The sequence below is a fragment of the Pezoporus flaviventris genome, unplaced genomic scaffold (assembly GCF_033815535.1).
Source record: "Pezoporus flaviventris isolate CSIRO_AGI_PZ_B2104156 unplaced genomic scaffold, CSIRO_AGI_Pfla_v1 ptg000007l, whole genome shotgun sequence".
Taxonomy (NCBI): domain Eukaryota; kingdom Metazoa; phylum Chordata; class Aves; order Psittaciformes; family Psittacidae; genus Pezoporus; species Pezoporus flaviventris.
In genome coordinates, this window is record NW_026892555.1 from 321,141 (window position 1) to 346,845 (window position 25,705).

A 25,705-nucleotide genomic window follows, 5' to 3' on the forward strand; every position below is an offset into this window, starting at 1 on the left:
GCTCTGTTGGTCTCTTCCCCTCCGCACCGCTGCGCGCGTGGGTTGTACCACTCTGTGATAAGGTGGGGGGCCCTGTCTGCTTCCCCCCCTTCCCTGCTTTCTGCCCGTGCTTCCCGGCTGTTTCACTGTGTGGAAGGGAAGGAGGGAAGATGAGGCCCGCGCTGTAAGTGCGCTGCGTTGTCTCAATCAGCGCGCCTCGCTCTCTCTAACTCGGCCTCTCCCCCCCCCCCCCCCCCAGGTGTGAGTGGTGCGCGCCGCTCCCACAACGCCCTGTGCGCCGGGTGCTGCCGCCTTTTGGCTGTGGAGGCCGAGCGGAGCGGAGCTCCTTGGGGCTGCCTGGGCCCATTGCTGCCGGTGAGTGCGGCCTCCCCCGCAGGGTTCCCTCATTGCCCCCTTTGGGCCCTCCCTAATGGGGTTTTTGGGGGGTCTTTTACTTCTGTCACCTCCCTGGGGTGGGAGGTGTTGGGAGCTCCTCGTGGTCTGTGGGGTACTTTGCGGCTCAGGGGCCGGGAGAAGGGCTTGTTGGGATCTCTTTCTCCTTTTACAGCTTTTCGAGTGGAGGTTGTGGTCATCTCACTGCTATATTTGAGGTGCCTTCCTGCTCGCGGGTCTCTAAAGGAGGATTTGGGGGGCACTTTTTAGCGATGCGATGGGAAGGGGTAATTCGGGGGTGATCCCCTTGTATATGGGAGTATCTTTTCCTGTTACAGCCCCAGGGAAGGGAGGTTGTGGGGTTCCCCCATTGTCAGTGTGGTCCTTTCCCCTTTACAGCCTTGGGAACATTAGCGGAAGTCCCCCCAAAGCCTCTTTGCCCATATCTGTGGTGTACATCTTCCTGAAGCCCTAAGGGAGAGGGCTGAGGGTGCCCTTGGTCTTTGGGATTACTTTTCCACACTCAGATACCCAGGGAATAGTGGGGTGACACATTCCTTATTCCCCCCCAACCTCTTAATTCCTTTTCTTCTAATAGGTCTGGGAAGGGGGTTGTGGGGACCACCCCTGTTCCCTGTGGGGTCTCTTTTTCCCCTCACACCCAAGAAAAGAGGATCTGGGGGCCTCTCATTACTGGAGAGATCCCTTTTCCCTTCCCAAGCTTAGGGAAGGGGGCTTGTAGGGTTCTCCCTGTTCTTGAGGGTCACTTCCCTTTCATTACAGGCTCTAGATAGGAGCATCCTGTTACCAGTGTAAGGACAGGATGGGCTAATGCTGGAAGGCTCCCTAAACCTGTGTCCGCTTCCATGGATTACAGGGAGAGATGTGCCCTCTTTGGGATTTTATCCCTGCTACATGAAGCCTCTTTCAAGCTTGGGGTGGGTGTCGGTGTGGTTCTTGGCTTCACCCCTGGAGTCCTGAGGGGAGAGGCTCAGGGTGCCCTTGGTCTTTGGGTTTACTTCTCCCCACTCACATTCCCAGGGGATAGTGGGGTGACCTCATAATCTTAGTTTCCTTTCCTCTTAATAGGTCTGGGAAGGAGATTGTGGGAGATCACACCATTCCCTGTTTGGAGGACCCCTATTCCCTATGGGGTCTTTTCTCATACCCCAAGAAAGGAGGATGTGGAGGCCGTTATTACCTGGGAGATCCCTTTTCTCTTCCCACCCATAGGAAAGGGGAATTGTAGGGTTCTCCCTCTTCCTGGGGGTCTTTTGCAGGCTCTGCTGGCTGAGCTGATGCTGGAGGTCTCCCTAAACCTGTGCCCCTTCCCATAGACTATGTGGGGGCACGTTCTCTCTTTTAGGGGGCTGCCTCTGCTACATGAATCCTCTTTCAAGCCTGGGGGGTGGCAGTTTGGTTCTTCCTCTACTAAGGAGGGGAGCTTAGGGGACCCCTGTCTCCAGCAGCTCTGGGTGCCTTTGGGGGCTGCTCTTCTCCCCATCCCTCATCTCACCAAGAGCTTTTTTTGTTGAGTCACCTGCAAAGGGAAACTCACAAGGAAACTGTCATCTGGCAGCTGCTCCAACTGGAGCAGTGGCCTCATCCAGCCCTGCCCTTGCTCTGTAGGTGCTCTGCTCCCTCCCCTTTCCCTCTGTCCATGTGCAGCTATTCCCAACCCCTCTGTAACCTTGGCAGTGCCTCCAGCAGCTTGTCCTGCTCCTTCTGGTTCTTGTTTCAGCGACAGCTCACTCAGGAGGTTTCCCTTTCAGGGCTATATTTGGGGTATGGGCAGAGCCAAATGCTTCTGCAGAGGCTGCTGATATGCTCTCTGGGGGGGTTGTGAGGGATTACAGCAGTAGCTAAAGTTGCTGAGGCTGCCACAGTGACATTCCTCCCCTCTAGGAATCTGTATGGATTTGTTCTTTCGTGTCCGCATCATTGGAATTGAGTTGAGTCTGATGTTCACAACCCTTTTGTGTTCAGGATGGAGAAAGAACATCCCTTGGCTGTAGAGCTGTAATTCTTTCCTTTTCTAGGTGGGCCTCTTTCTGCCTGACCTTGCAGGTAATGCCTTTTTTCTCTTCACCTAAGCAGTTTTCCACTACTTTACCTCATGAAGATGACTTTCCTGCCTTTTCCTACTGCTGATTTCCCATGTCCTTCATTCTCTTTTCATTATCCATCAGCAGCATTTGTTTCTTGGAGCCAAGAGTCGTGTTCTTAGGTGGTCAAGGTTGGGAATTGTTGTTTCCCTGGCTGAAGGTTAGCGTGGAGCTTTGCACAACAGCAAGGATGATGGTGGGCCCTCTCCTGACTGTGTCCCACTGCTCATGAATTAGGAGAGAGCCACTTTAGCGACTTAAACCGTCAGAAGAGCAGTGCAACTCAACCCTTAATGTTTCATTTTGCTTTTAACTCCCTGTGTTGACTCAGTATGAGTATTGAGGGGCTGGAATTGCCCCCTTCAGCTGCAAGAGGCCATCATCAGACCCCTCTGGTGTGGAACCAGCTTTGGTTCTTTGAACTCTGAATCACCAAAAGCAGGAGGTGGGGCAGGGTGGATGCTGGCCTTGTCTTTGCTGTGGAACAGGTAGGTGTGGGGCAGCTGTGTCTAACTGGTTCCTGAATGCCCATCTGAAATGGCTCCTGCTTTTCTGCAGTGGAAGTTTTGGGAAGAGGAGAGCCGTTTCACTGGGATGTGGGTAACACATCTTGGATGTGGTGTAGCCAGTGTGTCAGTCTGAGGTTGTAGAAGGGACCAGGCTGATGCTTGTTACCTTCCTGCTCCTCTCTGTGCCATCAAATGGTCCTTTTCTGGGTTTTATGGCATTTCTTTTTATGGCTGGTGCTGGGGTGAGTAGTCAGGAGCTGCTGGTGTCATATTTGAGAGGACAAGAGCGCTAAATAGATAACCATGGTCAACATCAGCAGTGCCAGGGCATGGAAGCAGATACACAGATGGAGGATTGGGGTAGAATCTCCTGTGGTGAGAACCCATCTGTTCTGGGGGAAGTTGTTTGAACATACAGAAACCAGGACTGAACTTCGGGGCTGCATCTGGGGGGGTGTTTTGGGGGTCAGACCACAGCAAGCTGTCCTGTGTCTCCATCCAGAGTGTCCCAGTGCCACCTAATCCCCATTTTTGATATCTTCTCTGAGGAGGGGAGTTTGAACCATGGCTGTAATCTTTGTTATGGCTTGCAGAAGATAATGTATCCCTCCAAAAATCAGTGAGGAATGGGATTAGCTCTTGTCTCAAGAGCCTTTCCAAGGCTGTCAGGAGCATCTTAAACCACATCCAAGTTCTGTTATCCCTGGGATTGCTGCTTGCTAACTGTGTTGCTGCCTGACTTGCTCCCTTTTGGGAGCAGATGCATCAGCCTCATGAGAGGAACATTTCATTTCTAGGGCAAGAGCTGATAGAATTCAGCTTTTGGGGGGGCTGTGGCAAACATATTTATCACCAGACTCCCCCCAGAACCCCGTATTTATAGACCTCTTAATTAGGGAGAAATACAACTTTCCTGTGGTTAAAAGGGAAAAAGTGGTTTTCATTAAACCAACAAATGGAGTTGGCTTTTGGCTCCAGCTTTGGGTAATGTGTTACTTGCTTTTATTTTACTGATCCTTTAAATAAGGGGCTAATGCCTCCCCATAGCTGGAGTCCAAAGATTCTTTTGGATTTAGAGACCTTTTCACTGCCTATTTTTAACTTCCTGCATTTCCCTGCAGTGCTGGAAGTATCACTGATTTGTTCTGGCTTGAAATACCCAGGGCATGGTGACAGGACACCACAAACCCTAAGCACTGAAGCAATAGCTAAGATTAAAAGGATTTCAGGGGGTTGTAGCCCTCTTTAACAGCCCATTAGTTGCTTATTTGGCATTGATAAAGACTAATAACAGCATTTCCCTTTCCAGTGGCTTCGTGCTCTGTAAAACACCAGATACTTGCCTGCACTGCCCTGGCTATGCAGGAGCCACTCTCTGGTGTATGCAGTAAGAGCCCTTATGCTTTTCTACCCATAGATTTGTGTTTCTTAAACACTTCTAATGAAGCTTCTGCCTATGTCTCAAAGTGTTAATATATCTTTGTGCTTAAAAAAAAGTGAACTGAATGGAAAACTGCTTCTGAAGAATGATTGTAGGCAGCAGATGGATGAGGTTTGAGTGTTACTGTTTGTGTCACTTTAAGTGCAGGCTGATGGATCCCGAATTCAGCTCTAGTTCCTTTGCTCTGATTTTTGCCAGTGGAGAGCGTTGGTAAAACTAATTCATGTCCTTTTACTTGTAAAACTTTGTTTGAGGAGGTGAAGCAGTTGAGAACATGAGGTGGAAAGTGTTGAAACAACCACACAGGCTGTGGTTTGGTGCTGTGGTAAATCTTTGCTGCTTTAAACTAGATTGAGCAGTGACGTCGTGCAGGCACTGAGTCCAAATCAGTTTAAGTTTCATTCAGACCCTCTGAAGAGGTGGAGCAAGTCCAGAGGAGGCCATGAGGATGATCAGGGGTCTGGAGCACTTCCCATATGGAGCCAGGCTGAGAACATTGGGGCTGTTCAGCCTGGAGAAGAGAAGCTGCGTGGAGACCTCAGAGCAGCTTCCAGTGTCTGGAGGGGGCTACAGGGATGCTGGAGGGGGACTCTTCATCAGGGACTGCAGTGATAGAACAAGGGGTGATGGGTTCAAAGTGAAACAGGGGAAGTTCAGGTTGGAGATAAGGCAGAAGTTCTTTACTGTGAGGGTGGTGAGGCACTGGAACAGGTTGCCCAAGGAAGCTGTGGCTGCCCCATCCCTGGCAGTGCTGAAGGCCAGATTGGGCATGGGTTTGGAGCACCCTGCTCTAGTGGAAGGTGTCCCTGCCTGTGGCAGGGGGTTGGAGCTGGATGAGTTTTAAGGCCCCTTCCAGCAAAAACTATTGCAGGATTCTATGAGTGTGAGCTCACTTCTTGTCTGAAGTAAACTCCTGTTGTGGAAGAACTGGTAGTGCTTTGCTCTGCTGGTAATGGCGTACAGCTCATCAGGCTTCCTGCATCAGCTCAGGTGATGATTTGTGTGATTAAAATCCTTGCACGTGCCTTTTCCCAGCTTCCTCTGGGAAACCTTATGAACACAGAGTAGAAATGACTTTTTTTTTCATCTTTTTAATGCTTATGAACTGTACTTCATTGAGAATCTGGTCTTTATTACAACTTAACCTCGGGTTTTAAGGTCCTAAAGGTTTCCTTAAGAATAGAAAACAAATAGATGCCATAAATACGTTGGACTCGTTGGAAAAAGGTTTTCTGTTTCTGGTAAATTCCCTTTATGAAGGGTTTTTTCCTGGTAAGAATCTGTATATAAATAACACCTGAATTCCTGTGAGCAGTTTTAATGGGAGTGGCGGGGGAGTTTTTGGGATCCCTTTGGCTTTGGGGGTTTGTGTTACTCTGTTGCTAAAATACCCTTTTTATGTGTGACTTTGAACGAGTGACATGAGAAGCTGTCTCTGATGAGGCTTTGTAAGTTTAGCCTCACAGGTGTAACTCTGTGTGAGCCTTAAATGCTTCCACAAGCTTCCACATGTTGTATTGCTGCTTTTCCTGAAGGTACTAGACTTGCTTATGCTGCTGGTATTTTATGTCTTCTCTCATTCATAGTATGTTGTGCAGGTTGATAACTACTGGTAGAAACAGCTATAATGATGTGAATTCATTCTTTGACATGATAATTGTTGTATCTTCAGACTTCTTTAAGGTATTGACACTGGGGGGACCTGAGCTCCACTTTTGCACATGAGAGGTTGGGACCTTCTCTGGCTGGTTCCCTGTCATGATCCTTTGGGATAGATGTTAGTGCCTTAAAATGGAAACTAAGTGGTTGTCTGTGGTGTTGGGTCACAAAGAGAACTTGGTTCTGGGGAATGAACCAGCTTTTAGTTGGATTGAGTGTGTTATATATGTGGGGAATTAACTGTATGGTGCGTTTGGCTGGTGTCACTCTGTCCTCTCTCATGAGCTGCTGCAACTTTAGATGTGAAACTTGCTCTAACTTTATCCTTTTCTTTAATGCTCTCATAGGAGCTGAAAAAGTAAGTACTCTTGAGCTGCTGTGTGGGTTTTATACTGTTAAAGGAAATACTGATCCATGCATTTTAGTGGGTCTTGGTCAAATGGGCAATGAAATGCTGATGGGAAGTGAAATATTGACAGGTTGGGACAGTTTGAGCTGTACTGAGTTGCATTTGGGTTTATTGTTGCACCCATAGGACTAGTTGAAGATGTCACCTGTGAGTATAGCACCCCCTGCATTGGGTTGATGAAGTATGCTTAATAAATCATCTCCTTGAAAGCTACAGACTGATTTTTCCCTTGGAATAACACAAAGGAATGTGAATGTGGAGCCAAGCAGAGCATATCAGGCTAATGTGGAAATCCAGTGTTCTGTTTAGGAACCCTAAGGAGCCTCAAAATCCACATGTATTGTCCAACCTGTGCACCTTCAGGTGTGCTTTTGCTTTTCCCATGGATTTGGTGCTGTTTCAGACCATGTGCACTGCAAAGCAGGACCTTAGTGCACAAGACTTTGCATTTACATCATTTAACCCTTTTCCAAGTCTTCCAGTGACTGAAATACAGGCATTTCTCCAACAAACCTTGATGTTACCTCTTAATAATCCCATTTAACTTGATATCTCCCATAAAGATTATATTTGAAGAGGGATGCTCTTTGCTACTTAATATAAAAGGTGTAGCAGCAAAGCTTATCCTGATGAGCAAACCCAAGTTACTACTTGCTTGTAGCCTTGCTCCTACTTTACAATGCGTGTGCTCCCAGCTGGTGCTGATGCTAACAAGTGGACGAATGTTCACTGCAATACTGCTTTGTTTCTAGTTGTCTGTAGTAAGAAGTGGTTTATTGCTCTATAACTGGTGTAAAAATGCAGGTGGGGTGTGAAACAACATAAAGGCTTTAAAATAAGCCTCAATTTTAGCTACTTTTAAAGGTTTTGAGCTGTTTCACTGTGCTATCAGCAGCTGGTGGAGGAGCAGTCCCACAACTCCAGTAAGAAAATAATCTACTTTTGTTTCTAGTGCTTCCTATCATTGAAATATAGTATTAAATTCCTTTATTTTAAACGATATGAACTAAAATTTAAAATACAAAGAGGCTAAAGTGTAAGTTTATTGTTTTTACTAGGTTTTCAAGCCTTGGACTTGAGGCTTGTCAAATTTTCCAGGAATGATTGGACCTCTAAAGCCATCAGGTGAAATCTGGAGGATATTTCAGCTGTAGGTGACTTTGATTTGTCACAGCTAAACTTGAAGCTGTCAGAAACTAAAGAGAACTGGCTTGGAGGTACTGGATTTCAGCCTTTTTATGCAGTAACTCTTGGGATCTGACCATGTAGTGCTTGGTAAAGAGACCTTTACCTCGTTACTTACTAGATACATGAGCACTACTCCGAGTTCTGTACTTGGAAAGACAATTCCTATTCCATTTCCAGCAATCTACACATTAACTGTTTGATTATCTCTTACCATTTGTAGTAACATATGACCAGGGCAGAAAACACAAATCAGATGCAGTGGTTTTCATTTCAGTGAGATCTTTTTGATAAACTAAGCAAATCAGGAGATCTCTAGCTCTTGATCACCTTTAATAACCAGAAACTGGGGTTTTACATCAAAAAGGAGTGATAGTTTTTCAGTCAACTCCACCTGCTGGTTTTCGTAGCAGCAGAGCACAGTGAGATGTATGAAGCCTCTAAAGATACTCAAGGACTGGGGCATCTTTCTCTAGATGTCTTCACAAAACAGTAGTTTGGGATACATAACAAGTACTTAAGGAGTAATCCACCAAGTTGGAAGAATCTGTTAGACATTAACCAGGGATTTCACCCCAAAATCATCATTTTTTCCGTGTCAGTTGTCTTCAGAAGTGAAATTTGAAGTGTTTTCAGCCAGTGCCTTTATTTTTAAATCATAATATGCAGAATATTTGTCAGAACAGCAGAAATATACGGTTATTTTGATTCAGAAACTGTCTGAGGCAGTTTAAGTTCTTTAGAACACAGGCAAACCAGAACTAAATTGCTCTTTAACCATGAATAACAAGTGTGATGGCTTTTAACACTCTTTTATTACTTAAATCACTGAAGTCTGCTGCATGCCCTTGCTTTATTCACTTTTGCTGCCACTACATTGTTGTGCTTATCTTTTAACGCTGCCACTCTTTGGAAGATGAGGACAAGGAAACCTCCCTGCCCAGTAGAGAAAGTGTGGGTAGACAAGCACAAGTACGATGAAGCAGAGAGACTGCACTATGAAAGAGAAGCCATGTTAGCTGCTGCGGCTCCAGAGGAGTTCCAGGAGGTAGAGGCTGTCAATGGAGTCTGCAATGAGGACTCTGTTGATGGTGAATTCAAAGGAGACTTGAAGAAAACCAGGAATGGAAAGAAACAAAGGAAAAGGAAGCGTTCTCCCAAACCCAAGAACGTGGCCTCCAAGTTAGACTCTGTTCTGGCTGGCTTGTTAGCTGACCATGTGTGGTTTGAGAAACCTTTCTATGATCGTGCTGAGGGCATGTACAGGAAGAAACTAGCAGATGGGCAGAGCCAGGAAGCACCTGAGACTGAACTAACTGCTGAGCAGTCCCCTGGCCAAGCTATTCCTAAGCCAAGGATGCTTTCAGTAGCCCTGTCCTGCTCCCATGGGAGTCTGTCTGCATGTCACCACGTTGTACAGGGGGTCTGGATCAACAAGTTTGACTTTGATAAGGCTGAGAAGGTGTTCCTTGAGAAATCCCAGTTCTTTGTGCCTCCAAATGTCCTAACCATCCCACCTGTGTGGTCAAACGGTGGCAGTGTTGGGATGAGAACACCAGATGAGGGCTATGGTACAGCCCTGCCTACTCCTGCTACCCCAGGCTTGGCTCCAGACATCGCTGCTGTTTCTGCTCCTTCCTTTGATACCAGTTTGTCCGACTCTGAACACCAGACAGTAAATGGCAAGCCCCAGCTTTCAAGCCTGCAGGCTCTCATGTCAGAGGTGTGGTTGGAGAAACCTCTGTATGATGATGCTGAGAAGAGCTTCTACGAGAGCATGTTTGATGGGCACCCGTCGGGCAGAGGCCGACAACAGCAACACTCGTGCCCCAGAGTGTCAAAGAACCACTATGAGGACAAGAAGAACCACAATGGAAAGCAAACAGACACCAGCAAACACATGGAGACGGCCACCAACACTCTGCTTCCCAGTGATGCTGAGCAACCTCCACCTACCACCTTCTTCCTGCACGAGGACAGTGAGACTGTGTGGCTCAGTAAGCCAACATATGACCGTGCTGAGGCACGCTTCTATGCAGCCGAGGCTCTGCGAATGTCAAGGACAGGAGAAACTCCATTGGGAATGCAGGAATCAACAGTGGGAGAACCCTCCCAGCCAGCTGCTTGTGATTCGAGCCTACCTGCTCCAGAAATGAAGTAGGAGAAGTTTGTTCTGGGGTAACACTCACACACGCAAAGCTCCTGGGGCAGGATTGAGCCGAAGGAGTTCTCGTGTGTAGAAGATGGTCCTTTGTGTCTGCAGAACCCAAGGACCTGTTTGGGGCAGGGTAACTGGGGGGGAACCTCCTTCAAGGAACCCCCTTCTCCTAAACACTGGTGACTAAAGGTGTGGTGCCAGAGGTTAAGGGGTTTAAAGTGATGGCTGGCAAGCTGAGGTTTGACCCTCTCTTTACATGGGGGGAACCCGGGGCCATGTCTCTTCATTCCTGTTACATACAGAAGGCTATTAAAGTGGGAAGTTGGAGTAATTCATGGTTTAAACAGTGTTGCTGAGATGACAGAAGATGCAGTGCTTCATTTTTGAGTTTAAGAGGTTAAAATAGCAGCTGTTTGCTGTTGTATTTGTGTTAAATGCCACAAGATCCTTTAGGGAAGCAGTTTACCCCCAACTCTCTTGCAGAGCACATGGTCATTTAGCTCCATGAGAGAGGTATCTACATTTGAGTATCACTGTGAGTATACAGCTCAAAGAAGGCTTGGGAATGACAGTGAAATACTATTTAAGACATCAGATTGGTGGGAGCATGTGCTGCGTTTGGTGGGTTAGACTTTTCAGGCTGGAATGTGCTGTTTGTTTTGGGATGGGACTAACTGGATTTATTGGAAGGGTTTTACAGTCTATACATCAAGTGCTACTGGTGAGTTACACATAAGCTTTAGGTGAGCCTTTCACCCTCTCCTATGTAGGATAATGTTCTCTTTCTGTTCAAGGCCAGGTTGGATGGGGCTTGGAGCAACCTGCTGTAGTGAAAGGTGTCCCTGCCCATGGCAGGGGGTTGGAACTGGATGAGCTTTAAGGTCCCTTCCAACACAAACCATACCATAATTCTCTATTAGGTACTAGTCGGCAGCTCAAGCAGGGTCTTGGAGGTTTGAGCTCTGAGAATGACATCAGTGTAGAGGAGATGTACGGTGTGGTGGCCTCTGGTCCCTTCTGGATGGGTAGGTGAGGAAAGTGCTTGTTCTGCAGAAGACTCACCTGTTGGCTTCTGTGGAAGTGTTCTTCGGAAGAGTTATGGGCTTTTGAGGTTTGAAACTAGTTGCTCTCTCTGTGTTGTATGGTGGAACCTGGTTGTGATGCTCCATCCCTGCTCTCCCCACCTCCCCAAACTGATGTTGACTCTGTAGCTGGCTTGAATCATCCCTGACTTGAAATAAGAGCATTCTTCCTCTTGCAAGGCCTCCATCATTCCCCTTCCAGACCAGAAATGAAACCATCTTTGGAAGCTGCTGCCCTGAGGGAAGACACTACCATTCCACAGCAGTGTTAAGGTGGTTTATGCTGTTCCTCCATCCAGTGACAGGCATCTGCCCCTTGCAAGTGTTACATTGCTGCTGATTTTAACTTACAGAAGGCTGCAGCAGCTTCCAAAGGGGCAGGTGTGTCATTGTGAATCGTGTATGTAGCTGGATTCCAGGAGGCTGATCCTCATGGATGTCAGGCTTGGCTGTTCCTTACCAGAAGGATTAGGTGGTGGTGCACCTAGTGAAGCATGGCATGACTAGGTAGAGACGTGTAGTAGCTTAAAACAGCTCCTGGTTGGTGTTTGTGAGTGGTTATGTCTGGATTTGCCTGTCACAGAGCACCCTCTTGTTGACACATGCTGTTTGGAGCTGTGTATCCTTCAGCCTTTGGTTTCACTGTGATCAGGCATCTTAAAAGCATTTGATTCTCATACACAAGACATCTTAGCAGCAGAGTCCCCACGTGCTCCATTCTACGTGTAGAATGATGCAGGAAATCAAGCTCCAAAAGCTTTTTCTTGTGGGAGAAGGCACAGACCAGCTGATTTAGTCCTCCCTTGGTGGTGTGTCACTAAATGCAGGTCAGGCAGATGGGTGGAAGATTACTGCTCTGCTTTCATAACAAGATCCTATTGACTTAGAGCTTTCTGCTGGAGGGGGAAGCACCAAGCAGAGAGCTGCAGGCAGAGCTTTATGGGGAAAGGAAGCACTCTTCTGACAAGCTCATTGCAAGCTGCCACCCTCCTGTACTTCCAGAAACTCACTTTGGGCTTTTTCTTTCGCTTTCTGCAGCAAAATGGCAGTGGACTACTTTCTGCATGAGAAGATCTGGTTTGACAAGTACAAATACGATGATGCTGAGAGAAGATACTATGAGCAGATGAACGGGCCACTTGGCAGCTCCTCACACCAGCAGGTAATGCTTGTTCTTAGATGGGGTTTAACAGTGCTGGAGCTCTGAGGGCCAGCACAGAGCAAGTGAAAGGACATGATCCACCTGGGTGTGGACTTTTGAATTAATTCCACTCTTGATGCTGTTCTTTCCAAGGGTGAGTCTTCTCTGGAGCTCTTTAAGCCTCAGTTATGCCCCTTTTGTCTTCTAAGAGGCTATCTTCTGTGGTCTCTGAAGTATTTCTCCTGTACAACGAGTGTATTGGGAGATCAGACACCCTTGTAACAGAAGAACCAGTTACAGGTTGCAGCAGTTGATCTGTTCATGCTGCTGATGCTGTCTGGGATCTGGGAGTACAGTTCGAGCTGTGTTCCTTTGGACTGGGCTGCGTAAAGAATGGGCCTGTCCCCATTCAGCCATGGAAGAAGGACTTCTGCTGCCACATTGGAGCAGCTGAGCTTTATATCCCTTGGCAAGGGATACCCGACATAGTGCTTGAAGAGAGCCACCATGGCTCTTTAGAGACCAGGAATTAGGTTCTTCTCTGTGCTGTACCCTCTGAATTACTCAGTGCGCTCCTGCAGTAGACTCCAGCACAGTACTGGTGAGCGGAGGGGAGCTGGTGGAGGGGAATCATGGTGCTGCTGGAGTGATTCAAGCTTAAATGTTAGCCTGAAATGATGCCTCTTTAAAGGTGCGGTTCTATCATAACCTCTTCCTGCTGTGTAAAGAGCTGTTCACTGCTTATGCCTTTATCTAGAAGCTGCTTAGAGTTTTAAATGGCTTGCAAGTGGTTTAGGGGAAGCTTTTTGCTTAAGTAGGAGCTGCTAGGCACACTCTTGTCTATTCCTGCTGCCCATTGCTGGTATAGTGGTGGCACAGCATGAAAATAAGCTATAGGTGAACTCTTTAGGTAGATGTTAAAGTGTGAACCTCTGCAGTGCTCTTAGAACACTTAGCTCCTTACATGGCATGACATAGTCTTCCAGTGATGTTCTGCCTGTGAGATATGAAGTGAAGGCTCTGGTGGAGATTCTGCAGCAGTTTATCAGCCACTTTCCTGCTAAGGAAAAAGATCCACACTCCTTAAAACCTTCCTGCAACCTGGAAGCAGAATCCGCCTCGATGTGCCTCTGTTGCTCTTCTGTGGTGTATTTGGCATGGGGTTTTGGGCAGTTCATGTCTCAGATCTTGCCTGTGGGGTTGTAGTCCAGGAGAGGCAATGAGTGAATGGATCATGGAAACTGAATTTGTGCTCTAGGAAGTGAATCTTCAAATCCAGGTCAAATCCAGGCTAAGGGATGGCAGCAGGAGTATGGGGGGAGGCACAACTTGTGCTGCTATGCTCTGGGTCATATCTTTCTGGAGAGAAGCCTTCAGTTAGAGCCATCACTTCCTGCCTGCATACAATGACAGGTAATACTATGAAAGCAGGCTGTTTAAGGATAGATCTCTTAGGAACACTGAAGTGATTCCAGCCCTCTGCCTGGCTCCCCAGCTGCCCAAAGCATTCAGGATGATATAAAGAACCTAAAACCTCTTGACTGGACGATCCTGTGGACACATGGCCTGATGTGACCAAGGATTGATTCAGAACCAGTCCTTCTTTCAGCTCATTTAGCAATACTCGCTGAGCCATTGGAAGGACCCCATCCCCTACTTCCTCCCCTTTTGATTTCTCATTTCCCTGTCCAGTTTTTGCTGTTTCCTCTCTTTCTTAAAAGCAATCTTGGTTCTTTCTGCACTGTTTGCAGGAGAACGGAGCCAGCACGATCCTCCGCGACATTGCCAGAGCCAGGGAGAATATCCAGAAATCACTGGCCGGAGTGAGTACCAAAGCTCTCACCACCTGGCTACCTGCAACCATATGGAGCTGTGGTGCATCTCACAGAGCTCTGCTGTGACCACTTCATAGATCATGTGGCTTCTTTTTGAATTTAGAAGGGGAAAGAGTTGAGGTGTGCAGTGCTACGTACCCACCAGCATAGCTTCATCCCATTAAGAACACTGTTCCTACTAGAGTGCATGCTGCTTACCTGCTTGCTAGCTTGCAGTGCTGCTTAAAACTAACTGCATTTGGGGTTAAATTACTCATTTCTATGCATTTCTTTTCATTGTATCCTGGTGGAATGTTCCCACAAGTCTTATCTAACAGGTGACAAGTGGCTGGTACAATAACCTTGCTGAGTAGCAAAGCACTGAGGTGCCAGCAGGAGTATGTGTGGCTCTCCTGGGCTGCCACCTTCTCTTTCCTGTTTTGCTTTCAGTTAGGGTATGTGCAAAGAAATGCTTTCTTCCATCTGCTGCATCTAAGGAGTACAGCTTGGCTACACACTCTAAGTCTGGACCATTCTGTAGAAGCTCAGTAACCTCCTTTCTGGAGGTGGTTTTTGTGCTGATACCTACAGACAGCACTTAACTTTTCAGTAGGAAGCTGAGATCTTAAGTTCATACTGCACTGGTTTTGTGGGGGAAGAAAACTCACAGAATACAGCCCGTGTGTCTTGATCTCTTACCTCTGTAGTGGGATAGCTCCACATATCTTCCATCTGAGTTTATCAGTCTTTTCATCTACATTGATTTGGCCTCGTAATTCCCTCTTGGGGTATTTAAGACCCTCAGTTTCTATTTGATCAGTACAAAACCAGGGAATTGAGACTTTCCCAAGGGGAATATTTCATATTCCTCTTTAAGACAACGCACTTGGGGTGAATACAAAAGACTTGGGTTAAATGCTTTCCCCATGGTGGTTTCACTACACCTGTAGAACCTGATATTGCAAAAGCAACTTCTACAACTGCTTATGTGAGTGATCAGAGATAGAGGTGCAGGAAGAGCAGGGAAATTTGATGGAAGGATTAAATTTGCTTTGGTTAGACTCAGAGGCCTTGAATACAGCATGGGAATGAACGGGAAGTTGGGATATCTTAGTTATATTAAAACCAAACCATGTCAAGCAGGTAAATAGTTGTAAGGTTCCTAGTGCTGGTTTCTTACTTCAGCATCAGTATTTCAGCAAGCAGCTTAGGGGAGGTTTTCCTGAAGTGAATAATTTAAGTTTGTATCTGGAATAATGTGTTCGGTCTTCAAAGAGAGACTGCCCACCCGTGTCAATGACTTTTAGCTTGGACTGGAGACAGTCTTGTGTTGATACATACAGACAGCACTGTTAAAACTCTTAGCTCCCCATGACCCAGCTTCAGTGTGTGCTTGAGCACAGAACCCCCCAATGTCCAAGGCTGCACCCCCAGAGCATGAGCAGAAGCTCAGGGATGGGATCCTGGCCCTCTGCTGTGTGAAGGGGAGACCTGAGAGCAGCTCCAGTGCCTGAAGGGGCTACAAGAAACCTGGAAAGGGGCTTTGGACAAGGGATGGAGGGACAGGCCAAGGGGAATGGCTTTAACCTGCCAGAGGGGAGACTGAGATGAGCTCTTAGGCAGAAGCTCTTCCCTGTGAGGGTGCTGAGGCGCTGGCACAGGGTGCCCAGAGAAGCTATGGCTGCCCCATCCCTGGCAGTGTTCAAGGCCAGGTTGGACACAGGGGCTTGGAGCACCCTGCTTTAGTGGAAGGTGTCCCTGCCTGTGGCAGGGGATTGGAACTGGATGAGCTTTTGAGGTCCCTTCCATCCCAAACCATTCTATGATGTTATGACTTCAGTAAGGCAAATATGTGGGGAAATATACTTTTTCCTCACATATAGCCCCCCCCCATCCCAAACAGAGTGGAAGAACTCTGCACAGATCACGTTAAATGCCTTTGGAAAGACTTTTTCCAGCTGGATGAGGTTGCTTCTTCCTCCAGGTCCTGCCTTCTCGAGGAATAAAGCTGGATGATGTAGGGACAGGAGCATCACCCAGCAGCGCTGCTCCTCTGCCCTGAAGGCATATTCTCATCTTACAGAATGGTCTGTGGTTTGAGGAGTTACTTGCCCTGGCCTGTGCCTCCTGCTAAAGAGCTTCTCTGTTGTTGGAGACCTGCAAGTTGGGATCGTGCAGGTCCTGTAATAAGGAATATATTTAACCTGTAGCTCCCATTCTGCTCCTGAAGTATGGAGTTGCTGGGATAAGCAGAGCACATGGAAACAGTGACCTGCTTCCTATTTTGTAATCCCATTTATTTGACCAGGTTTTACCCTGGCTTATACGGCACCTTTTCAGCTTTTCCACATATTTCCACACCTCTTCCCTGGAACCTGAAGTTGTAAATCCCTTTGTGCTCAGTGCATGGGTTACAAAGGCTGAGCTGTTGAGAAACAAGTCTGAAACCTCAGCTTTTGTAGCTGGTGTTTCTGGAGGGTCATCATTGAACTTGGACAGTGGTGGCATAAAGCAGGGTTGACTTTAGAACATGCTTAAACTTTGGCTTTATGCTTCAGGAAGCCAAACTTAATACTGCGTGATCTACAGAGCAACAGTGAAGCCTGGTTTTATGGTCAGGATTCAGTCTTTCCTTCCACCTGAACGTGCAGATGTAGCAGGTGAAGAGTTGGCTCTTACAGGATGGGAAGATGAGTGCCTTTCTCTTGCTGTAAAGTTCAAGCAGAGCTGGTTTCAGATCTGCTTCAGATAGTGATGTTCTTAAACTGTGTGAATGAGCATTAGGTTTAAGGTGATGTTTGTACCTCTCAAAGGAGGGTTTGAAGCTGTTATGCTGGAAACATTTGTTTGCACATCCCTTTCATCCTGTTTTGCATGTTCACCTCTGCTTTCAGCAGTCTCTAGCTGTTTTCCACTCCATCACTTTATAAAAAGCTGTTGACATGTTCAGTGCTGGTGTTGGTGGCATTGAAGCTGCAGGTGATGAGAAATCTCACAGCCTGGGGACCTGAGGCATGGACAGGATGGACTTGCTTGAGATGATGAGCAAGTCCAACACAGTGGGTGACCGAGTTTGCACTTCCTACACCCTCTCCGGAGAAGGGAACCAAAAGGATGTCACTGCTGTGGGAGTCTGAAGCTTTGTTATTCCCAAGCTTCCTCTTACAAAGCTTCCTTCATCCCCTGCCTGTGGCTTCAAACATGAAAAGCTCCTGGAAAGCCTCTTGCTAAAGTGTTTGGAGAGCACTTTCTGTGAGCAGGTCACACCACCTGCAGGCAACCAGCCAGGATCCACCCTGGGGGAAAACCCTCTTCTAGTTCAGCATCACTTCCCCACAGGTCAGCTTTGTCTGTCTGACCATGGTGAAACTTTCCATGCTTCCAGAGCTCAGATCAACCTGAAGGGAAGGTTGTCACTAAAGGAAAAGGGGTTTGATAGCTCCAGATACAACTTGTAGTGAGGGAAGTGCCAGTTTCCAGCTGTGTCTTCTGGTTGGGGCTGGCATACCAAGGGTAGAGCTCTTAGGTGTAATTGTCCAGATGAAGTTTCAGCTGATAGACAGAAATCTGTCTGGACAACTACAAGAGCTCTTCCTTTGCCATGTCAGGGAGCTCACAGAGCACTCAAGAGCTGTATAGAATCCCAGACTGCTTTGTGTTGCAAGGGACCTTAAAGCTCATCCAGTTCTGACCCCCTGCCATGGCAGGGACACCTTCCACTAGAGCAGGGTGCTCCAAGCCCCTGTGTCCAACCTGGCCTTGAACACTGCCAGGGATGGGGCAGCCACAGCTTCTCTGGGCACCCTGTGCCAGCGCCTCAGCACCCTCACAAGGAAGAGCTTCTACCTAAGAGCTCATCTCAGTCTCCCCTCTGGCAGGTTCAAGCCATTCCCCTTGGCCTGTCCCTCCATGCCTTGTCCCAAGCCCCTCTCCAGTTTTCCTGCAGCCCCTTTAGGCACTGGAGCTGCTCTCAGGTCCCCCCTTCAGGAGCCTTCTCTTCTCCAGGCTGCCCCAGCCCTTGCAGCACCTCCATGGCCTCCTCTGCACTCACTTAAGCAGGTCTGTGATGACAGAATAGCCAATTGCCAGGACAAGCAGAGAAATGCTGGAATACTTCAGCATGTGGCTTGAAAGCATGATTTAGGGCTTCAAACTGCCAGATATCTGTGGTGCTTTCTGCTACCTGATGAATGAGCTGCTTATGGAAAGGAGCCCAGCTGCATCTCTCTGCAGGTGACACAGGTCCTGTTGAGTCACAACAAGAAGTGCTTTTCCAAGGGCTGGGGATGGATGTGACTCCTGCCAGGAGTCACTTGTCAGTGTATTAACTTTAACCTTGGCCTGGGTGATGGAACTACAACAGCAAGAGGTCAGGCAATGGGTTCATCTGAGCTTGAATTTGAAGGGCTACCCTGGTGTGGGGAGCCCGTAGTGGTTTCCAGCCTCTGTTCTCGGTGGTGCATGCAAGGATGGAGGCCCACAGAGGCTTCTCATCAAGTTTTCAGTGCAGATCAGCGTTGTGTTGCTTTACTTCTCTGTAGGAGAGGTGCATTAGTGGTGATAGCGGGCTTAAGGCAGCTCTACATGTGGTTCTGTGTCTGCCAGGCATTAGGTGTCATCTAAATGACAGGAGAACTGGCTGAGGCTGCACCTCTGGTGTTACAGATGCCTGAGACCATGCTTTAGACATCTCAGCCCAGCTCTGTCACCCAGCTGTGTGACCTTGAAGCTGGCAGAGCTCATAGATGGATGTCTCTGCAGGGTTTGGTTGCTGTGTAGCTGGTGTGAGGCTGCATCTCATTGCTTGATGACTTTCCCTGCATGTGGATCCGCTTCCTGCACTTGAGCTGCCTTTTCCAGCCTGAGTGAAACCCTTTTCTCTCTCCTGTGTTAAACCAATCATCCCCCAAACCTTTTGCCCTTTGCAGCAGAAGACAGTGCCTCGGAGCAAAGAAGCTCCTTCTGCCCGTCACAAGAGGCAGTCGGGCCGCTCAACTGTAAGTCCCTGTGCACGGATGGAGCTGTGGTGTGAGCTGAGAGGACATCGTAGGGCAAAGACAGCCCTACCTTGGAGAGATGGACCAAGTGCTCCTTCTTTACCATGAGAAGTGTTTGTCTTTGCCATGTGGTTGTTGCTGCTGTGTAACATGGGACGTGGAGGTCTTCCAGCTTGGTGTGAGGACTATAAAGGATGTGTTGGAGACCGAGTTGTTTCATGGTGCTTTTGACATCTGGCCCGTGCCCCTTTTTAAGCGGAGAAGGGTCTTTTTGGCCTTCCCAGTAGGAGCAGCTCATGCTATTCCATGTATCTCCCAGAGCCAGGCATCTTCCAGACCTGCTTTCCTTGTGCCACGTATTGCTCCTCTGAACCCCTGTATTTCCCTCTCCATTTTCAGTGAATACTGAAATCTTAATCGTAGAATCCCAGACTGCTTTGGGTTGGAAGGGACATCTTCCACTGGAGCAGGGTGCTCCAAGAAGCCCCTGTGTCCAACCTGGCCTTGAACACTGCCAGGGATGGGGCAGCCACAGCTTCTCTGGGCACTCTGTGCCAGTGCTCAGCATCCTCACAGTAAAGAATTTCTTCCTTATCTCCAACCTGAATGTCTCATTTCAGTTTGAACCTGTTCCCCCTTGTCCTGTCACCACATGTTCTTGTCAAAAGTCCCTCTCCAGCATCCTTGTAGCCCCCTTCAGACACTGGAGGCTGCTCTGAGGTCTCCACGCACCTTCTCTTCTCCCGGCTGAACAGCCCCAATGTTCTCAGCCTGGCTCCATACAGGAGGTGCTCCAGCCCCTGAGCATCCTCGTGGCCTCCTCTGGCCTTGCTCCAACAGCTCCATGCCCTTCTGATGTTGGGGACACCAGAACTGCACCCAGTGCTGCAAGTGGGGTCTCACCAGAGCAGAGTAGAGGGGCAGGGTCACCTCCTGTGATCTGCTGGTCATGCTGTATCATGTCAGCTACAACCAAGACCCATGTTACAATTGCATGCAGGCTGCACTTGGAAGGAATATAAATGATTTTCTCTGTTTTACACAATTCTAAATAACAAGGTGTGAAACCCTTCCCTTTTCCAATATGCCTTTATAGTTAAGGGCCTCCTTACACAAAAGCTTCCTTACTGTTAAACCAAATACTTCAAAGCTGGATCACTATAATTGTTCCCTCAGGATGTGTTAAAGTAGGTTTTGAGAAGACTTGAAAGGCTGGACTGGGGAAGTTAGGAGTAAAAGAATGTTGGGATCTCTTTCCTGTTTTCCCAGTGACTTGCTGGGTGATGTTACATGGGTCACCTCTGTACTTCATGCCTCAGTTTGTAAGAGGAGACCAGTTCCCAGTTCCCTCATTTAAGGGGCTTAGTGTGGAACTGTTTAGTGGCAGTCTGACCTGAGACTGCAAAGAATGACTTCATCCTTTGCTCATCAGTTCCAACTTCAATATCTTGAGATGCATTTCATGTTTCATCCTCTAGAGATAGTAAATTCTTTCTTATAAAGCCTTTAGAGGAAACATCCTTGTTCTATGATTAGCTCTCTAATTTGCTCCTTCCCTCAAGGCATAACTCTGCTTTGCTTCACTGAGCTCAGGAGTAGGTGAACAGATTGGTTTCATCTCTGTTTTTCCTTGTTGCAGGTGTCAAGCACATCCTCTTCTGGACCTTCTGGTGACCAAAATGATCTCCTCTCCAGAATTTCTCACCTGGAGGTAGAAAACCAAAACCTACGTAGTGGTAAGTAGAGCCTGCTGGCCCTGCTTCTGTGGGGTATATCCCTTGTCTGGGACATTGGCCTTATCTGTCACCAGGTGAGCACATCACAGAATCTGGTTTGGGTTGGAAGGGACCTTAAAGTTCATCCAGTTCCAGCCCCCTGCCAGTGTCTGGCTCAGAGCTTTGCAGGTTTCCCTTTGACTGGGGCAACCGGTGGTTTTTTAAAGCCCACTTTGAGCAGAAGCAAGTCTGTCCTGACTTGAGAGCTGGTGTAGAACCTACAAGATGAGCTTTGGTGTTTCTTCCCCCTGCCCCCTCTTCTGGCAGTTGTTTCAGACCTTCAGATGGCCATCTTCAAACTGGAAAGCCGCCTGAATGCTCTGGAGAAGTCCTCTACCTCCCACCAGCCCTCACCAGTTCCTCCAACCCAGGTGAGCCTCAGCAAAGCGCTGCTCATAGCATCATGGAATGGTTTGGGTTGGAAGGGACCTTAAAGCTCATCCAGCTCCAACCCCTGACACGGGCAGGGACACCTTCCACTAGAGCAGGGTGCTCCAAGCCCCTGTGTCCAACCTGGCCTTGAACACTGCCAGGGATGGGGCAGCCACAGCTTCTCAGGGCACCCTGTGCCAGCGCCTCAGCACCCTCACAGAGAAGAGCTTCTGCCTAAGAGCTCATCTCAGTCTCCCCTCTGGCAGGTTCAAGCCATTCCCCTTGGCCTGTCCCTACAGGCCCTTGTCCAAAGCCCCTCTCCAGGTTTCCTGCAGTCCCTTTAGGCATTGGAGCTGCTCTAAGGTCTCCCCTTCAGGAGCCTTCTCTTCTCCAGGCTGAACCAACCCAAATGTCCCCTCTAAGAATGTATTTAATTAAATTAAAGCTTTGTGAAAACTGAACATGTGGCATCAGTTTGATCATTTCTTGTAGGTTGAAAGATGTGGTACTGGTGGTTTGCAGAATGTGTAGGCACACCCTCATGCTAGAACACACCTGGTCCCATTCTCAGCTGCCATCCCACTGTTACGGTGTAGATACCTGAGCCCTTAGGAGGAGGATGAGCTCTTGGCTACGTGGTGGTTTTACTCCAGGAGTACAACTACAGCCATGCTGGGCCAGTTCAAAGGTCCATTTGGATGAATGGCCTATTTTGATGGCCAATGGCTGATCCTTCACACAAATCACACAGTGTGGACTGTGTTTAGTGTTTTGAGCAGTGCCAGTTTCTGTTCCTGAGCTTCCCTTGAGTCTCTGATTCAACCTCAGCTTAACCTTCTCCCCTTTTTCCTTCCTGTAAACTTGAATGTGCATCACCCCACCAAAGAAGGTGGAACCATTCAGTGTTCCCTCCAAGAAAGTGGAGCTCCCTTCTGCTTCACCAGCAAAGAAACCAGAGCCAGCTGCTGCAGAGGAAGATGATGATAACGACATCGACCTCTTTGGGAGTGATGAGGAGGAGGAAGACCAAGAGGCTGCTAAAGTCCGGGAGGAGAGACTGCGGCAGTACGCCGAGAAGAAGGCCAAGAAACCAGGTCTTATTGCCAAGTCCTCAATCCTTCTGGATGTGAAACCAGTGAGTAACAGAAGCGGGGAAGCTCCTGCATGAGGTTGTAACTGTCTCTTCCACATGTGAGTAGACTGGTGAAGATGGGACCAGTGGATTTCCAAACCAAGGGTTGGAGTGAGGTGGGATATTGAAGCCTCTTCGCTGCTGCGTTGCACCATGACAAGTGTAGGCTCGTATCTGAGGTTCCCCTAACCAGGATTAGCCTTTTTCCCCTGAAGGTATTGGGTAATAAATGTCCTAAATATGGGAATCAGAATGGCTTGGGTTCCAGCCTCCTGCCATGGGCAGGGACACCTTCCACTAGAGCAGGGTGCTCCAAGCCCCTGTGTCCAACCTGGCCTTGAACACTGCCAGGGATGGGGCAGCCACAGCTTCTCTGGGCACCCTCTGCCAGCGCCTCAGCACCCTCACAGGGAAGAGCTTCTGCCTAAGAGCTCATCTCAGTCTCCCCTCGGGCAGGTTAAAGCCATTCCCCTTGGCCTGTCCCTAAAGAGCCTTGTCCAAGGCCCCTCTCCAGGGGTAATCACATCTTTGTCAAACTTACCATGGTAGAACAAGAGTTCTAAAGTGAGAAAGCAGTTGTGTTCCTGCAGGGAGAATCCGTCTTACATCTGTAGTAGTACCTGTAGGTAGAACTGAACACGCTCTGTAGCAAAGTCAGGTTTAGCTTCACTAACCAAGTTGTAGTGCAAAACTGTGGTCAAGAAAGAGCCACTTGGATCAGCTTGGAACCTACTTAGAGATGAGATGTTGAATCAGTCACTTGGCTGAGGATGATCTCTAGGAGAACCCTAATGTTCCTTTGTGTTTTTGCAGTGGGACGATGAGACTGACATGGCAAAGATGGAGGAGTGTGTCCGGTCCATCCACATGGACGGCTTGGTGTGGGGAGCCTCCAAACTGGTCCCAGTAGGTTATGGCATTAAGAAACTCCAAATCCAGTGTGTGGTGGAAGATGACAAAGTTGGAACAGACATCCTGGAGGAGGAGATCACCAAGTTTGAAGACTATGTAAGTCTTGGGGCAAGCTGGGTGATGTCTGACCTATGGGGTCATTTTTAACTAAGGTGGTTCTGCAGATATTGCATAACTTGGACTTTTTATGGAAAAAATCATGGAATTGATGGTCTCTCCCTGCCGAGACACTTCTAAGTATAGAATCATGGAATCAAATAGGTTGGGAAAGCCCTTTAAGCCCATCAGTCCAACCATTCCCCAGCACTGCCAAGGCCACCACTAACCCATGGCACTGAGGCCTCGTCCCCACGGTGTGTGAACACTTGCAGGGACAGTGACTGCAGCCCTGCCCTGGGCAGCCTGTTCCAATGCCTGAGCACCCTCTGGGGAAGGAATTGTTCCTCAGCTCCACCTAAACCTGCCCTGGGGCAGCTTGAGGAAGTTTCCTCTTGTCCCATCCCTTGTTCCTTGGGAGCAGAGCCCAGCCCCTCCTGGCTCCATCCTCCTCTCAGGCACTTGTAGGGAGTGATGAGGTCCCCCCGTGAGCCGTCTCTTCTCCAGACTGAACCTCCCAGGTCCCTCAGCCCTTCCCCATCACACTTGTGCTCCAGGCCCTGCACCAGCTCCGTTGCCCTTCTCTGGCCCTGGTCCAGCACCTCAATGTCTCTCTTGTAGTGAGGGGTCCAGCGCAGAACCCAGGATTCAAGGTGCAGCCTCACCAGTGCCCATCACAGGGGCACAGTCCCTGCCCTGGCCCTGCTGCCACACTGGTTCTGGTACAGACCAGGATGCTGATGGCTTCTTGGCTGCCTGGGCACAAGGTGCTCATGCTCAGCTCCATCAGTCAGCACCCCCAGGTCCTTTTCCCTGAGCAGTTTCCAGCCACTCTTCCCCAAACCAGGAGCATTCCATGAGGTTGTTGTGACTGAAGTGTAGCACTTTGCACATTGAACCTCATCCCACTGACCACAGCCCATGGATCCAGCATGGCCAGATCCCTCTGCAGCGCCTCCAGCAGATCAGCACTCCAACTGCCCAACAACAGCTGAGCCCTGAGGGACACCACTAGTGACCAGTCACCAACTGGAGCTGTCTCCATCCCCATTCTTCTCTCTGTGGAGATGATTTTAAGAGCTCCAGCTCTGTGCCAGTTGATGCACAGGCTCAGTACAACTTAGTCTCACTGTTAGTGACATGGCTTGGCAGTGGCCTTGTTATGTTAGTCCTGGTTGAACTTGATGATCTTAAAGGTCTTTTCCAGCCTGGTTGACTCTGTGTTGAGAGAGCACCATGGGTTTATTAATCTTTGCCTACTCTTCCTTATATTTAATCAGGAACTTTTGCTCTTTCATCTTCCTGTTCCCAGAAACTTAGTTCTTCACAGGCTGAGCCATCTAAAGACTCCTGCAATGACCAGCACAGCATCCTGTTGTGACTGGTGTCACCAAGAACATTCAAGTAACACCCCTTAAACATCTTACCACAGCTTGGAGCTGATCTAAGGGACCTGGGCTGTGCTTTTGACCTGATTGAGCATCACTTGTGCATGTTGTGAAGGAATCCCTTCTCCAAGAGCTTTATTAATGCCTGAAACCACGTTGGTGACCTCTAAGCTGCTGTTTTTGTTCCCTTTCAGGTGCAGAGTGTTGACATTGCTGCTTTCAACAAGATCTAGAAGAAGAAACTGTATCTACCCCCTCTGAAACTGTAACTAATAAAGATGGAGATTGGGAGTGCAGATTGGGGTGGTTTTCTCTGCCAAGTGCAGCTTCTCCAGAGGGATTTGTTGGGAAGCTTTGGGATATTTCCCTTTGTAACAGCCCTTAGGGGTTGAAATTAACATCGGAGTGGTAGCCTGTGCGGAGGGGGCTACCAAATTGGGATCCCCCTGCATCGGACTGAGTCAGCAGGGAAGGATCCAGGACTTGCTGTTTCAGGGCTGAATTTCCTCCCTCTTTTCCCCTTGTTGCTCTTTCTATCCTGCACAGTTGCTTCAGCTGATCATTGGGTTCAGGAGGAGCCCTGTGGAAAGGGGAGGTGCCATTTCTGGGCTCTCTCACTGTGCCAGAGGCCAGAGGCCAGGCTGGAGTCACACAGGGAGCAAACGGGAGGTGACAATGGCTCCAGTGCCGGTGTGCTACCTGGTGTGGCTGCTTTGGGCCTGGTTGGTGGCATGGCAGGTGCTGGGGCTGATGCACTTGGTGCCTGTTGCACACACTGTCCCTTGTCCCTGTGTTGCTGGGGCTGGTGTTTTGTCCCAGCTGGTGTGTGATGTGTCCTGTGCTGCTTGTTGGGCTCTCGGGTGTCCCTCTTGTCTCACGCTGCCGTCCCCAGAGTTCCATGTGATAGCTGGGGCCACGTGTGCCTGCTGCTAGCCATGCAGTGTCCCATCAACCTGGTCCTACGTGCCCTGTGTCGCTTGTGTGCTGCCATCGCAGGTGCCCTGTGTCCCTATACCACCCATGATCAGTGCACCACAAGCCTGGTGCTTTGGGCACCCTTCTGTGTCTGGGTATCCCGTGTTCCGTCCTCCCTGGACCATTTGTCCCTTAAGCCACCAGTGTCCCATATGCCTGGTGCTAGGGGTGTTGGGTGTCCTG

The 25,705-nt window shown here is 48.7% G+C and overlaps 1 protein-coding gene across 6 annotated transcripts; it reads left to right on the forward strand.

Moving 5' to 3' along the window:
• The first annotated feature begins 225 nt into the window (after positions 1–225).
• Positions 226–24,843, forward strand: EEF1D (eukaryotic translation elongation factor 1 delta). 6 transcript variants are annotated; one of them, XM_061447612.1, is made up of 9 exons: positions 226–354; positions 11,959–12,082; positions 13,813–13,884; positions 18,804–18,872; positions 20,512–20,608; positions 20,915–21,018; positions 21,906–22,154; positions 22,965–23,159; positions 24,742–24,843. In XM_061447612.1, the coding sequence occupies exons 2-9, from the start codon at positions 11,963–11,965 to the stop codon at positions 24,778–24,780; spliced, it is 945 nt and encodes a 314-aa protein (XP_061303596.1). In that variant the 5' UTR covers positions 226–354; positions 11,959–11,962; the 3' UTR covers positions 24,781–24,843. The 6 variants fall into 6 exon arrangements, with proteins under 6 accessions (XP_061303596.1, XP_061303598.1, XP_061303595.1 ...); XM_061447614.1 differs by lacking the exon at positions 226–354 and adding an exon at positions 2,415–2,439; XM_061447611.1 differs by lacking the exon at positions 226–354 and adding an exon at positions 8,580–9,837.
• Positions 24,844–25,705: the final 862 nt, after the last annotated feature.